Genomic DNA, 15,064 nt, shown 5'->3' on the forward strand with positions numbered 1-15,064 from the left:
AATTTCTCCCAAACAGATGAAGGGATGAGGGCTGTGCTTCCACACAGTGCCCCAGCATTGCATGGATCTCTATCTTTTTGATTGATTCCAATCTTTTCCAATAGACATACAGAGCTAAATCATGCTATAACTAGTGCATATATACCTTTGCTGGTTAGTGGCTGGAGTTTCATGGTTCTAAGAGAACCTTAGTCTTCCTTAAAGAAAAGTAATGTAGGTTTTAGTTCAAAAAAAGAGATGGGAAGAAAATAGTTTGCAGTCATTTCCCCAGGGTACAATTCTGATAACCCCTTTTCTGCTAACACTTATTCAGCCTTTTGGGGTCAATTCAGCTGTGCAAGTAGCAACTAGTGCTGGCTCATTTGGCAATAGACTAAATGTAATAGCACTTTTGTGAGACCAAGTGTTTCCAACTAAAGAATGGATTCCTATAGTGAATTACTATCTCTGTAAAGATGGACAATTACATAAATGGAATGAAATTAGGGAAAAACACAACTGAATTATAGATTATCAAACTCTATCAGATTGCTATGTTTTTTCATTTAATTAACATTTCTCTTTACAGAACTCTGGCAGCATAGGCTGCTGAGTACACACGTGTTATGTTGCAATCAACTATTTTAACAGCATTTAGTTTCACAACAGTTTCATTTTGGCATAAAAAGAGGAAGAAGGTGTGCAATATGGTGTGGCTCTAATAAAGAAGTTATAAAACCTCCAAATCTCCCTGGGACTTCCCTTTGATTCTTCTGAGTAATGGAGAAAAACAAAATACATGTCTTCTTTGCAGTGTGAAAAGACCTACATACAAGTAAGTTTTTAAACTGTCTGTTTTAAACTTGCTTTTGTGTATTTTCTGTCTCAGGGAAGCAACTAAACTCTTGAAAGTAAGAACTATGCACTGTATAATTCTCTGTAAATACTTTTCTTGAGTTTCCACTTGGCTTGTTAGTGTCTGATTGGCAATCACATTGGTAAAATTTGATAATCTTTGTCTTATTGGCATGTAGGCATTGTAGGTTTTCAAGGATTTCACATAGTCTCTGAATTTCCACATGCAATTTCTGGTGCTTTCAGAAATGGTAAGAATATTACAAACTCCAGTCTAGTTTATTGGCCTCTAGAACCATGAGTCACAGTAATTCATTTTTGATGTGGTTTAAGGACATCAAAAAATAGTCACGCATATCCTCCTTAGGCTCTTGGTATGTGACTATGGCTCTAGGCACTAGCATAATACAAGTAATAAAATAATAATAATCTACATTACTTAATATTTTTAAAGCAAGTGTAATTGAATGTGCTGCTTTTATGTCGATTGTACCATTTATCATTGATGTATGTGCATGAGTTAGGAAGTTGTCCAAGTGATAGTTTAGAGGTAGAGTACCACATACGTAGATTGTTTCTCCCTAGTAAAATTGGATATTGTGTTTTTGTGTCAAAAGATTTACAATTCTTTTTTGAGCAAGCCTACACACACACACACACACACACACACACACGTAATTCTTGCCATAAAATGGCAATCATTTCAATAGCAATGTACTGTTGCTTTTTCTCTGTCCCCTGCTTTTAGCAAATGTAACACTTCCAATGGCAAGAGCACATGAATCCATTTCTCCCTGCTTCACTTACTTCAGATGCAAAATATTAATGATTTGACACAACATGGCTATATCTTTAAAATGCACATACAAAATCTGAAAAGTTAAGATGGACTAATCAGGTATTTCAATTTACTTATAAGAGAGACGTTTAGAAGTGTAGAAACAAAGATTGTATCAGTTGAAATTGTCTAACTGCTCTTATAAATACCATGCCTGATACTCCACCACCTTGCATTTTACGTAGACACTTACAGCTGTGCACAGTCGGGGTAAATTGCTACCAGATCAACAGAGTAGTGTCTTACAACCATATTTCACAGGTGGTGTAAATTACTATGTGAACTGTCAGGCAGTGATGCATCATCCTTACTGTGTACAGTTCAAGTCCCCACAACCTAGAAAACACACAGAAAATTTCGCTCCTATGGGACAGTTGAAAGTTATGCCATTATGGAGGTGTTCTGAACCTTCCACTGAAGTATCTGGTACTGGTTACTGTTAGGGACAGGATATTGGGCTAGAGACAGCACCTGCCCAATCCAGAATGGCAAATCTTATGTTCCTGTGTACCTACTTTGGGCATGCAAAAGATGTTTTTATAATTTAGGGAGCTAGTTTGGAAGATTTGGCCCATGTACTTATAGTCTAGACAAAGAAAAGAGGCAGAGTGATCACAATAGACAAATGCCCTCAAGAAGTTATACAAAAAGGAGGGAAATAATGCTTAGTTTCAGATGGCAATAGGAAAACGAGATCTTGTCTGAAGCTAATGAAGAGAAGTGTTTATTTGCTATTTGGAAAGGTTCTTAGCCATATAGAAGCACCTGAGACACAATCACTGTAGATAGTCAACAGTTTTGCTACAGGGCTTTTCAGATGCACAAAGCAAGGAGGTTTACAAACTGCAAGTCAGAGTGGGATGGTTCAGGGAACCAATTCTGACCTGAAATAAAGATCAAATTGGACAAAAAGCTGTAGGGAACAGGAAACATATTGTGGTTTCCTGTAGATAATTTTGTTGAAGAATGTTCCATTGTGCACATGTTGGAGGAGGGAAGGGGGGGCAAATTACAAGTTACTCCTCATCAAATGAGCAGGAGCAGAGTTTAAATTGGTTCTCATATTTCCCAGAGCTCCCTGTGGGTTTCAAAATATTTACTAGAGCTCCACTCAGCTTTCTCCAGCTAAATTTAAGTCATGAGCAGGAAATTCAGTTTCTTAAATTTGGGGATGTCAGGGAATGAACCACAGGCACAGCCATCTTTGTGAAAACCTTATGTCTCCACCCTCCTTCCTGGCTCATTCTAGTCCCCTATTGCTCCTGACTGTGAGGTCTCCACAGTAACTGCACTGTTGGGACTCCACTTCTAGCCATACCGCCTCAAAGATGGGAGTACAAACCAAGAGTACTATAATGCATAAACTTAATGCTGATAGTCACTAAGGGCACGTCTACACAGCAGGGCTAAAGCTGAAATAAGCTATGCAACTTGGGCTACGTCAATTGTGTAGCTTACGTCGAAAGAGCTTATTTCGGCTTTTGGCGCTATCTACACAGCAGGAAGTCCGAGGAAGAGCACTCTTCCTACAACTTCCCTTACTCCTCATAAAATGAGGGTTCTAGGAGTTGGAGTAAGAAGTCCTCCAGCTCAACATTATGTCATAATTCCGGCTTGTAGTGAGACATGGATAATAATGTCAGTTAATCCAAAATAACTGTTGTGTAGATGTGTCCTAAAGCTATTGTATACACACTCCATAGCATGGGCCTTAACTCCACATCTTCCCATACAAGGATCCCTAACATCATGGTTGGGCTTCTGTGAGTCCTATGAACAAGGGTGCCATTTCAGGAGAGTAGTGGTGGCAGTAGCCATGCACAATGGGGCACAGCTAGCTTTTCATCCCATTTGCACACTAAGGAAGTGAGGGGAAAGCGCGTGCAATCTGTGCATGCCTCTCACTCCTGGCTGGTGAGCTCCAGGGAGAAAGGATTGTTTACATCTATTATTTTAGGAACCTAGATAGAGGAACTTGTGTACAAACCTGAACTCCGGATACCAAACAGCACACCCATAACGTTACTTAGGACTGTACTTTGAGAGCTTGGATGCCAACACATTGTGGTTACAATGTGTTTGCCAATGTTCCTTTCTAAAACTCCCATCTCAGATAATCTTCTACCCCTAACTGTTCTACATTTCCTTCATTTTCTCTAGAAATCTTCCACCTCACTCAGGTTTTAGGGAACAAGCTATCCCTGGACCAGAGAGCCCTAGGAGTTTAGTGGAATGGAGCAGAGCTGGAAGCCTGATGGCCTGGGTTGACTCTGGGAAGCAGCACCCCAGTGTCCCTATGGCTGCGGCAGCCCTAGCAATCCCAGCAACCTTGGAGTGGCAGAGTCCTGGTATTGCCATGGCAGCCCCAGAGCGATGGAGCCCTGGTGGGCCCTGCCGTGGCTGGGAAGGGAGTCCTGCCAGATCTGCTGATAGACCCTGGGAGAGCCTGGAATCCATCAGCAGAGGGGTGGAATTGACCTCCTGGGTCTGGCAAACTCCCTTATTCAGATTGGTCAGGTCCCCAGGGTGCTTTTTATATATATATTGTTCCGGGTTCTTTCTTCGCCTAGGCCAGCAGCCAGTTCAATTCTACATGGTTCTATAGCTTCTCCATCATCTATGCATGGGCTCTTTGTGCACACATTCCTATAATATCCAAGCAGTGAATCTGTCAGTCTGAGAAAGCCAATGATACTGCTAGGTTCTGGACATTTGTGCAAAGGCTTACTCTTGTCACACTAACGCTAGCGGCATAGCTCAAGACTCAACTCTTCTCCATTGAAATGCAGAAAATACCCAATTTACGACATATGCCAGGGATTTTTTTTTTTAAAACCGAAAAGATAAAGGTAATAAAGAATTTGTAACAGACAGTGCCTCTTTTATTCATCCCCAGTGCAAGCAATGCTAGTATTCCTTTCGAATTTAATCAATCACCATATTAAAAAATAACAACTGAGCAAGGAAAAAAATCCAGCCGGCCTGTTTCAGACAAAACATGTCAAGAGTAAAGACCGTGAAATAGGCCTTCTGCTTTCTCTGTCCCCCATGGGATGAAACATCCATGTGAAATTTTCAAGGAAGGACAGGAGAAAAATGGGTTGCTTTACACACATCCTTTACACATATTCTCTGTGCATGTGTATTGAGGGCATGAGAAGGTAGAACTAGGAATAACAACTCTTTCCTTACCTGCAGAAAAAGCACCTGCAGGAAATAATGCTGACCCTGTACACATGCAAATCCCCATCTGTGTGGCCAGTTGCCAGTAGTGAGACCTTAGCAAACGGCCTCTAGCTCAGGCTATGCCTACACTACAGGCTTTTTACGCAAGAAGCTTTTTGCGGAAGAGATCTTCTACAAAAATTTCTTGTGCAAGAGAGTGCCACACTGAAAAAGCACTTTGAAAAAGCGATGTGCTTTTGTGAAAAAGAATGTCCAGACTGCATGGATGCTCTCTTGAAAGGAAACTCTGATTGCTATTTACAGAATGGTCACCAGGGCTTTTTTCAATTGCCTCTTTTTGTGCAAAAAAGCTCTGTTCCCCATCCACACACACCTTTGTGTGCAAGAGCTCTTGTGCAAAAAGGAGTTATTCCTCGTAGAAAGAGGAATACCTACACTGGAAAAATCCCTCTGTTCTTTCATTTTACTTGCGCAAAAACACACTTGAGGTATGGATGCTCCGTGAGCTTTTGCACAAAACCAGCTGTTTTTGCGCAAAAACTCTATAGTGTAGACCTAGCCTCAGTGGTAGGGAAACATTTTGGTCCAAGGGCCACAACTTGGCATGGAAAGTGTATGAAGGCTCAGGAATGCTCACAAAATTGGAAGTTGGGGTGTGAGAGGACTCTTGCTGGGGTAATGGGCTCTGAAGTGGGGTTGGGCATGAGGGGTTTGTGGTGCAGCAGGGTGCTCCAGGCAGAAGGGGAATCAGAGCTGGGGCAGAGGGTTGGGGCATAGGAGAGGACCAGGGGCCCAAATTGTGAGCAGTGCTTACTTCCAGCAGCTTCTGGAAGCAGTGGTATGTCCTCCCTCTGGTGGTACCTGGCAAATGGAAGCTGCAGAGCTGGCACTTGAGGAGGGGACCACATGGGGAGCCCTCTGGCTGCCCCTGCTCATAGGAGTCAGAGGCGGAATGAGCTGCCACTTCCAGGAGTGAAGCGGGGCGGGACTGGCTCCTGATCCTACTCCTCCTCAGGAGTTCGAGGGCTGGCTTAAAAGGTCTGATGGGCCAGATGCAGCCCGCAGGTCATAGTTTGCCCACCCCTGCTCTAGCTGAGCAGAAGATGGAGGGGATAATGTGAATGTGAAGCTTTGTGAATGTCCAAGCCCTCAGAATTGCCCCTCATGATTTTGCTTGAAGGTCTGGGGACATCTGCAGGCTGAAAGGGAAACAATCCCTGCACACTCTACAGAGCAAATGGGTAAATCCCACTTAGCCAAAAATACTTTTCCAAGTACTCTGTGGGCCGGAACTTGCTCAGTTTCATGGCTTTTCTGGATTTCCCCCCTTCACACACAGTGTGATCTGAGCCTGAAAATAATTGCAGAATTTGGCCAAAGAAATGAAACCAGCAGTTTCATTTCCCTGCTGCATCACTTTGCAATAGAAGAATAGTACACCTGGCAGTTGGGGAACTAATGTTGACACATGCAGCATAAACTGGGCACAGCCTATGTATAGTGATTAGAAGTGGGATAGCTCATATAATATTGCTTTACTAGTTTCTCAATATCTATACCAAAATAAGGCATATGGCTGTCATAATAATTCCACATTTGCTCTGATCAAAATGAAAGCCAACACTGTACTCTTTCCTGTGAAAAAGTACAGGTCAAACCTCTCTAGTCCTGCACCCTCAGAACCTGACCAGTGCTGAATCAGAGAATCTGCTGAACCACAGGAGGTCAGTGTTGTCTAGCAGCATTACCAACACACTTAGTTAGAACTAGGGAGGCAAATGAAGCAAACTGAAGTTGCAAATCAAGCGCGGGATTTAACTATCCCGTGCTTGGTTAGCATAATCGTGGCCAGTCGCCCAATTTAACTTGCCACGTGTAGACGCGGTAGTTCGATCAGAAACCCTTCATGCAATGAGGAGTAACAGTCAATTCGAGGGAAGGGTTTTACATTGGACTACCGCATCTACACGCGGCAAGTTAAATCAGGCGACCAGCATTTTAAAATGGCAACCGGCCGCGATTATGCTAATCAAGCATGGGATAGTTAAATTCCATGCTTGATTTGCAACTTTGGTGAGCTTCATTTGCCTCCCTAGTTCGAACTAGGGGGCAAGTATAGACATACCCTTACTGCTTACTATGCTCTTAGAAGACATTTAGGGGTAAATTAGAGCTAAATAACAGCACTGAACACTGAAAACCAGGATTGGTGGCTGTAAATAAGCTTTATGGGATCATGGGAAACTTGGCCACACCCATGGTAAGTGGACATCCAGCTAACTAAAATCATGTCGGACCACAGATGTTGCCAGACCAGAGAGGTTCAACCTGTATAGGAGAAAACTCTTTTGGCATCTCTTCCTGCTATGAGGAATTTTATCTGGCATTTTGCAGGAGCTTTTCATGGCTTGCTTAGAGTGGCTAATACATAAAATAAACCATCAGCAAGCCACCCTAAGTGTGATTTAACCCAACAGGGTTTCTGTAGCTGTTTAAAGGGAAGGGCTAGTGGCAAGGGGTCCTCGTGGAAAAGAGATCTACTCTCAGGAACCTTCCATGGACACCACTCCATGTCTCTTCCTGTGTTCTGTTGACCAGAGTTCCAGCAGTCACAGAGCTATCTTAAACATAATGGAGCTGCCACTGGGAGAGAGACAGCCAGGATCCAGAATCCCTAACAGACAGGCATAGAAATTATCTCCATACATAGTTTATCTTCTGAAAGGCCCTGTGAGAATTGCTTTCTCCTCTTTCCTAACACAGAATGGGTTCTTTGCTCTGATGGGCCTTTTCTCTCTTTCTGACAGCTCCTCTATGCCCCAGTTTCTGAAGACAATTCCTCAGCCAGCAGCACTGGCTGCTGTAATGTAAAGAATGGCTCTTTTGGAGGAAGTGGAGGTCCTATCTCGCAGCCACCGATACCGAGTGACAACCACAAAATTGGCATGTTGCATCCCCTGTGCCACATTATGATACCACCTCCACTTTCACCATTTGGATAAGCATTTTCCAATCACTTGTGTGCTCTCAATTCTGGTGTTCTGAAACAAATACACTGAAAAATATCTGTAACATATGTTCCTGCCTGTGGAGATGATATCCAGGCCTATTATATTTTATAATTGGATTAAATGAGCTATCTGAAAAGTACTACACACTATTAAAATGAAGATGATTTAATTTCTCATCTACCACCCAGAAGTTTTGTACTATAAAAAATGATTTGGACGTGCGAAATCTGCTTGCTAAAACTTCACTTCCTCTTTGCTACACCATGTAGGACTGTTCTAGAGCCCTTTTCTTACAGAATATCTTCCTGCCACTGGTTTAGAAAAACTGATGCATAATAGGGATGTAAATAGTTAATTGGTAAACCAGTTAACTGTCAAGCCTCATCGTTAACCCTAATGGGTAAACCTCACCCATTATCTGGTAGGGGCTGGAGCAGCTCCCTGCCTGCCACGGGCAAGGGGCTGCTCCAGCTCCATAGGGCCCACTGCAGGCAGGGGCTGCTCCTGCCAGCCGGCTGGAACAGCATGTGTCCATGGAGGGCCCAGCCCAGCCCCCACAGTCACAGGCAAAAGTAGCCCTCGTCTGCAGCTCGGGTAGGGGGCACTACAGCACAGTTGAGCTAGAGCAGTTCCCCCCTGATTGTCTTCCCTTTAAATGGTTAACTGGCTAAATATAATGTTTAACTGGGTAATCAATTAAACAGGATTTTACATCCCCAATGTATAATCAGAGCGCAGAGAAGCTGAACATTTGCTAAGTAGCAGCTATGTAGGTGCCTTCTAGTTACACTGTACAATGCACTCTGAGGGTATGTCTACACTTGCCCCCTAGTTCTAACTAGAGAGGCAAAGGAAGCATACCGAAGTTGCTAATGAAGCGCGGGATTTAAATATCCCGTGCTTGATTAACATATTCACGGCCGGTCGCCATTTTAAAAAGCTAGTAGCCCAAATTAATTCGCCACGTGTAGACGCGATAGTCCAATCCAAAACCCTTCCCTCGAATTAACTGTTACTCCTCATTGCATGGGAAGGGTTTTGGATCGGACTACCACGTCAACACGCGGTGAGTTAATTCGGGCTACTGGCTTTTTAAAATGATGACCACCGCGAATATGCTAATCAAGCACGGGATATTTCAATTCTGCACTTCATAGCAACTTCGGTATGCTTCATTTGCCTCCCTAGTTTGAACTAGGGGGCAAGTGTAGACATACCCTGACTCTTTTCTAAGTTTCAGGGGGTAGCTGAGTTAGTCTGTACAGGACAAACTTAAACAACAGCACTTTATAGACTGACAAAACATATAGATGGTATCATGAGCTTCCGTGGGCACAGCCCACTTCTTCAGATGACTGGAGTTTTGAGTTTAGGATGTGCAGACCCAAAATAAATAGGGGAGAAAAGAGAAGGGGGAAGGAAAAAAAGAAGGCGGGGGGAGGGAAACAAGGAGCAGAGGGTATGGAAATATCAAAGGGAAAAACAAGTAGGCAGAACTGGCAATCTATAAACACCTGAAAATTGGATAATTGAAAAGAAACAGATCAAAGGATAGTAATAGATAGGAAAGGTGCCTGTCTGGCTATTTTTCTGAAACTATACGGTATGGCCTAAAGTCTCAACTAGCCAATAATTTTAGGAGCTTCGATTTCTGAGTGTCTAATTTGAGATAGTATGGCCCTTTTTCCAGAACTGCTGAGCATCCAAAACTCCAACCAAAGTGAAGAAGAGATGTGAGTACCACGGAGGCCATAGCTGTCTCAATCTCATATCTTGAAGGCTACATCTACACTGTTTTTTGTGGAAGAGGAAATGCAAATGAAGCACTCATTTGCAAATCTCACACTTTCATTTGCATATTCTCTTCCAATCCTTTTTGCAGAAGAGGTTTTTGCGAAAAACCGCAGTGTAGATGGGGCTATTTTCCAGAAAAAAAATCCCTTTTGTGCAAGATCCCTTATTCCTCAAAAAATGAGGTTTACAGGATCTTGCGCAAAAGGGGTTTTTTTTTTGTGAAAAATGGCCCCGTCTACATTGCCTTTTTTTCCCCAAAAAAACCTCTTCTGCAAAAAGTACGAGATTTGAAACGAGCACTTCATTTGCATTTCCTCTTCTCCAAAAAACAAACAGTGTAGATGTTGAAAGGGACTATTCAGCCTGACTGATAACAATTATGTAAGTCTATGTACAGAAATTTATCTAAGTACAGAAATAATCGCTGTATGGTGGGGTTTTTGACTTAAAAAGAAACTACAAAAATAGCAAGTATTCAGCCTGGGATGAGGGAAGAAGTTACACTCAGAACATGAATCTGAGATCTACCATTACAAATGTGAAGTCTTTAAGTTTTGGAATAAATCCCATAGCTTTAATGTTCATGGAGAATGAAAAAAAATCACTTTATATGGCCACCCGCTGAAATCAATACACTTTCTGCAGAAACTACATAGATATAAAATACAAGTCATTGCACTAAATACCCTCATAAAACAAAAACACAGTCCATTGTATATGGCAGTGGGCATAAAATTATTTTATGTGATTGGTTGAACATCACAGTTAGCAGCCTAGCTGGCTACCGCATAAATTCAAACCATTTTCAAAGTGGTAATCTCTCATGGTAATATCCTAATCTGAAGCTAAACTATATGCAATCAATAACAGCTTTTCCAGGAGGAATGTAATCAATACAAACTTTTTTTTTGTTACAAACAAATGAACTATTCGCATTTTCTTGTTGGTGTGTATCGGTTCCAACTTCCTGTTGGTTTATTCCTAATAACAATGATGATATTGAATTTTTGATATCTCATTTCCTCTTTTTTCAAGAATGTTGTCAGAAGGGTATCTTTGTGGAATCCCCTACCTTTGTGAGGACTTCTTGAGTTCCAAGCTCTACATCAAACAAGCAGCAGAGGAGAAGATGCATGAGATGAGCTATATGTGCAACTTTACCTGTGCCACCACGGATGAAACACAAGGCAGAGGTCTCTTTCAGAAGTGCAGATCTGTTGGCAAGTTTTTCTCTTCAGTTTGTTCTAAAGGAAGCAAACACAATGGAAGACAGAAAGAGACTTTACCACAGGTTATCCAAAACCCTGAGTTTGAAAGGCAAACATCTCCAGCTGACGATATGTCTGAAGGATCCACAAGCAGAGATACCTACCTGGTTCCTTCTTCCTGTAAAAGCATTTGCAAGAATTACAGTGATTTGCACATTGCTGGTGGTCATGTGATGCCCATTAGCTCAGTAGCTACAGATTTTACCTGTGACAGTGGGATAGGCCCATTCTTGGAGTCATCAGAGATTCCTCCACCTATGGAATCCATGATTATGCCCCCCAGTAATGTCATTCACAAGCCCGTCCAAGGGTACTCGTCATGCTGGCGAGTGACCAGCATCATGCAACACCAGCAGCCACTCTCCAATTCAATGCTGAATGACTATCTAGAGCAGAAAGTGATGGAGCTGTACAAACAGTATATCATGGACAGCATGGTCAACAGCGCATCACCCACACAAATCATGGCCTCTGAGCTTATCATGACCAACGTAGACCAAATCAGCATGCAGATATCACGAGAGAAAAATATGGAAACCACCAAGGCCAAAGACATGGTCATTAACTGCCTGTTGAGACTGGCCAGTGGAAAAGTGTCCACTGAAATAAGCACCCCTAGTCTGCATATATCTCAATAAAGCAGGATCAGTATGTTGACGGGTGGCATTAAGGTGGTCTGCAGCTAGAAAGCTTACAGGTTTTGTAAATGCAAATGTTAAGTTCTCAGTTATAATACTTTTCTGGTATTGTTGAATTAAACTCTGTTATAACTAATCTTGTTGTTATTGACCAATTTCTGTTGGCCAAAGAGACAAGATTTTTATTTGGTCCAGACCTAAAGAAGAGCTCTGTGTAGCTTGAAAGCTTGACTCTTTCACCTGCCCAAGTTAGTCCCATAAAACAGTGGTTCCCAACCTGTGCTCTGCAGACCCCTGGTGATCCACAGTAGTACTGCAGGGGATCCATGGACAGTTCAAAAAATAAGGATCAGGTCCACTTATGTCTCTTTTTCCCCCAGGGAGGGGATGCCGTGAAATGTTAATAGATTGAAAAGGGATCCAAATGCTCAAAGAGGTTGGGAACCACTGCCACAAAAGATATTACCTCACCCACCTTGTCTCACTAGCATCCTGGGACCCTCAAGTCTACAACCACACTGCAAACATTGTTATTTATTATTTGTACTGTCCTTGCACCTTAGAGCCCCAGTCCTCCTGCTTTTTCATCATTTGTGCAAGCGTGAACCTCAGCCTTCATCCCAAACACAGCTTTGTCCAGATCTTCCAACTATGACTAATCTCCACTGTCTGCCCAGCTCCATCCATTCCCTTACTTTCTTTGTTTCTTCACCTTCCCTGCCTCTCAGATCCAATCCAAGTTCCATTCTGATCCAAGTAAGCTGCCCAAGTGTGGGTCTGAATTTGTTTTCCTCTGAACTGAACCATTACAAAGAACGGAGAAAAATGATGACCAGCAATCACTTGCAGATATTGTTTTTGTTGTTGCAAAATGTAGCTTGAGGACTCAGACTCAGAGCTTTAGAAAATAACACTCTACCATATGAGTTAAAAGAGAATCTTCATTATCTGTTAGATGCAATATTCTTTTTTTTCTTTAGGCCATTTATGGATATTTTCTTATGAAACAAGTAGGTATAAGGTATTGAGGGGCAGAAAATAGGATTCATGATTGTAGGGAAAATTCCAAATTACACACTAAAGGTCTGACCCAAAGCCCATTTAAGGTAATAAGAATATTTCCACTGAATGCTTAAGGAAGTCTAAAATATCCCACCCAATTGTGGGCAGTGGTACCTGTATCAGCAAACAGAATATTAACGTTTGGGCTTGTTCTTATTTCATCCTAATTAAACTTGTTTATACAAAATAGTTTCCCTTGCTGTGTTCACTGCCATGAACCGCAGGTCTCAGAGTCTGGTTCCTGATGTACTGTTATAAGGATGTCCTTCCCACCTTCCATAGTTACAGTCACATTTTGTTCTCAGTTCTTTTGTGGAAGGTACTGTCACCTATTATGCGTTTGTAAAACATGTAGCATATGGAGGGGGCAGCCCCTTTGTGTGCCACTGTAATATGATAAATAAATAATAAACACCCACTAGGTGATTCATTAGAGCTTAATATTTGTCTTTGTTTCTCTCTCACTGAGATCTTTTTTACTTTCATCTCTACAGACTTTTTAAAATCAGCCTGCAATATTTTTTTAAAAAATAAACATGATACTAAAAACTTCATTTTATTGATTCTGTCTTACCAGAAATTGCTTAGAGATAACATTTATACTTCCCTACTGTGTGATAATTTCAGGATGAAATGAATATTTGAAGTAAAATATTTGTTGAAATTTGTAGATTTCTAATACCTTTGAAGTGTTGGCCCCATTTAAATACATCTTCTTGACATAGAAACCTACTATAATACTATTATGCAACAAATCAGGAAAAGTAATCTTTCTTGTGTTACAGTTCAGGAGATGTCAATGATGAAAGGCAATTTACAAATAGAAATGATGCTATTTTTGATCCAAAAAACTTATTTTCATGGTAGCGGTTTGGAAGTTATACAACATCAATTAACATCTCTTCAAATGCTTTATGGTCTTCTTTAAACCTTCCCAGAATATTATGGATATGCTGGGCCCTTTGGAAGCTATGTGTGACTAGCATGTGGAACGCTGCTACAATAAGTGAATAATGCAAGAGGTTTTTTTACAGATATGCATTTAGATTTTTAAATGAGCTTCCTCTGACCGTAGCTGTACCCTGTTTTTGATTGCTCTATGCTAACAGTCAAATGATTGAGTTTTCCTTGTACAAATGTTAGTAGATAACGAATTGCAAAGTCACAGGGAGGAATATTCTTGGCCAAAGTGCTTGGATCCTCATCAAGGCACAACATTTTCTGTGTGCCTTTTGATCACACAACTGACAATTTAATCAGCTGCATCTCATAATTCCAGACCTTGATTAATGTTTCTTTAATGGTGGGGCCTTGATTAGCAAGTACAGTAAAATATTATAAACAGCATTTCCACTGAGTCATGTAGCATGGCAGCTATACCTCCCCAAACATGTGAGATGCCACTGAAACTAACCATAGTGAGATGTGCACAGTACCCAACACAGCTAGATGGCTAAATGATATACAAGAGATTAATATATAGTGGTTTTAGCTCCTGTCTCATTGGAGTTTTGATTTAGACTTGTATCACTGAAAAGGATTATTAATAAGACATTCTACTGGCAGTAGTGCCCAAGGCTCCATCTCCATGCCCTGAATCATTTGATGTGGCTACCTTTATGACAAGCCTGTGCCACACATTATATCTTGCCATGCAAATCTTCACTGTGGATTTCTGTCGAGTCCATCAGTATACACCATCCTGGAACAAGGCAAGAGTACAAGTTTTTCCTGTGCTGCTATAAGCTTTGTAGAATTAACTCTGTGAACTATTTGTCTTGGTTTTTGGCTCTGTTCAGAATACAGCTCAGAATACTGCCAGAATACACTCTCAGCTGCCTTGGAACTGCTTTTTTAAAGTTACCTTTTTCTTGCTAGGGAAAGAGCAAGAAATAAGTGTTCAGCCTAGCCTCCATTTTGAGAAAAGGTTCTGGAATTAGCATCTGCATCTGTGGAATTGTGGAAATATCCTTCAAGGATTATGGGAGATGCCAAGCATAAGGTGGGAATTTCATTTCTTTTCCCACAATTACCTTGAGCTCCTTGAAAACTCACAGTAGCCACTGTTGCAGAAAACTGTACTGAGAAAGGCAGGTTCAGTACTTACAGGGAAGGGTGATTGCAATAGAGTAGTAAAGCATAAATGGGGATTCAAGATAAAACTGAAAGAACATGGCTAGAGCAGACACAGCTGAAATTTTGCTGCTTATACAGATGCTTTCTCAATAGATAAGCTACCAGTGTTTCAGTTCTCTGGTGCAAATGCAGAGCCACTGGGCTTCCTGGCCAAGAAACTCCCCTGGATATATCTTTGAATATCTGTAAAGGTGTTAATTTGTACACTCCAGTTGAACATGAAATATTTTGATCTTTTTCATGTAAGGGCTGTAATGTTCTTCCAGGTGCATTTAATTTGGGAAGCAGAATAATTAG

General features: G+C 41.5%; 1 protein-coding gene across 1 annotated transcript; it reads left to right on the forward strand.

The window, feature by feature from the left end:
• The first annotated feature begins 642 nt into the window (after positions 1-642).
• On the forward strand, positions 643-13,188 carry TASL (TLR adaptor interacting with endolysosomal SLC15A4). The gene is made up of 2 exons (XM_006139668.4): positions 643-814; positions 10,699-13,188. The coding sequence occupies exon 2, from the start codon at positions 10,700-10,702 to the stop codon at positions 11,567-11,569; it is 870 nt and encodes a 289-aa protein (XP_006139730.2). The 5' UTR covers positions 643-814; position 10,699; the 3' UTR covers positions 11,570-13,188.
• The last annotated feature ends 1,876 nt before the right edge of the window (positions 13,189-15,064 follow it).

Source organism: Pelodiscus sinensis, chromosome 1 (genome assembly GCF_049634645.1).
Source record: "Pelodiscus sinensis isolate JC-2024 chromosome 1, ASM4963464v1, whole genome shotgun sequence".
NCBI lineage: Eukaryota > Metazoa > Chordata > Testudines > Trionychidae > Pelodiscus > Pelodiscus sinensis.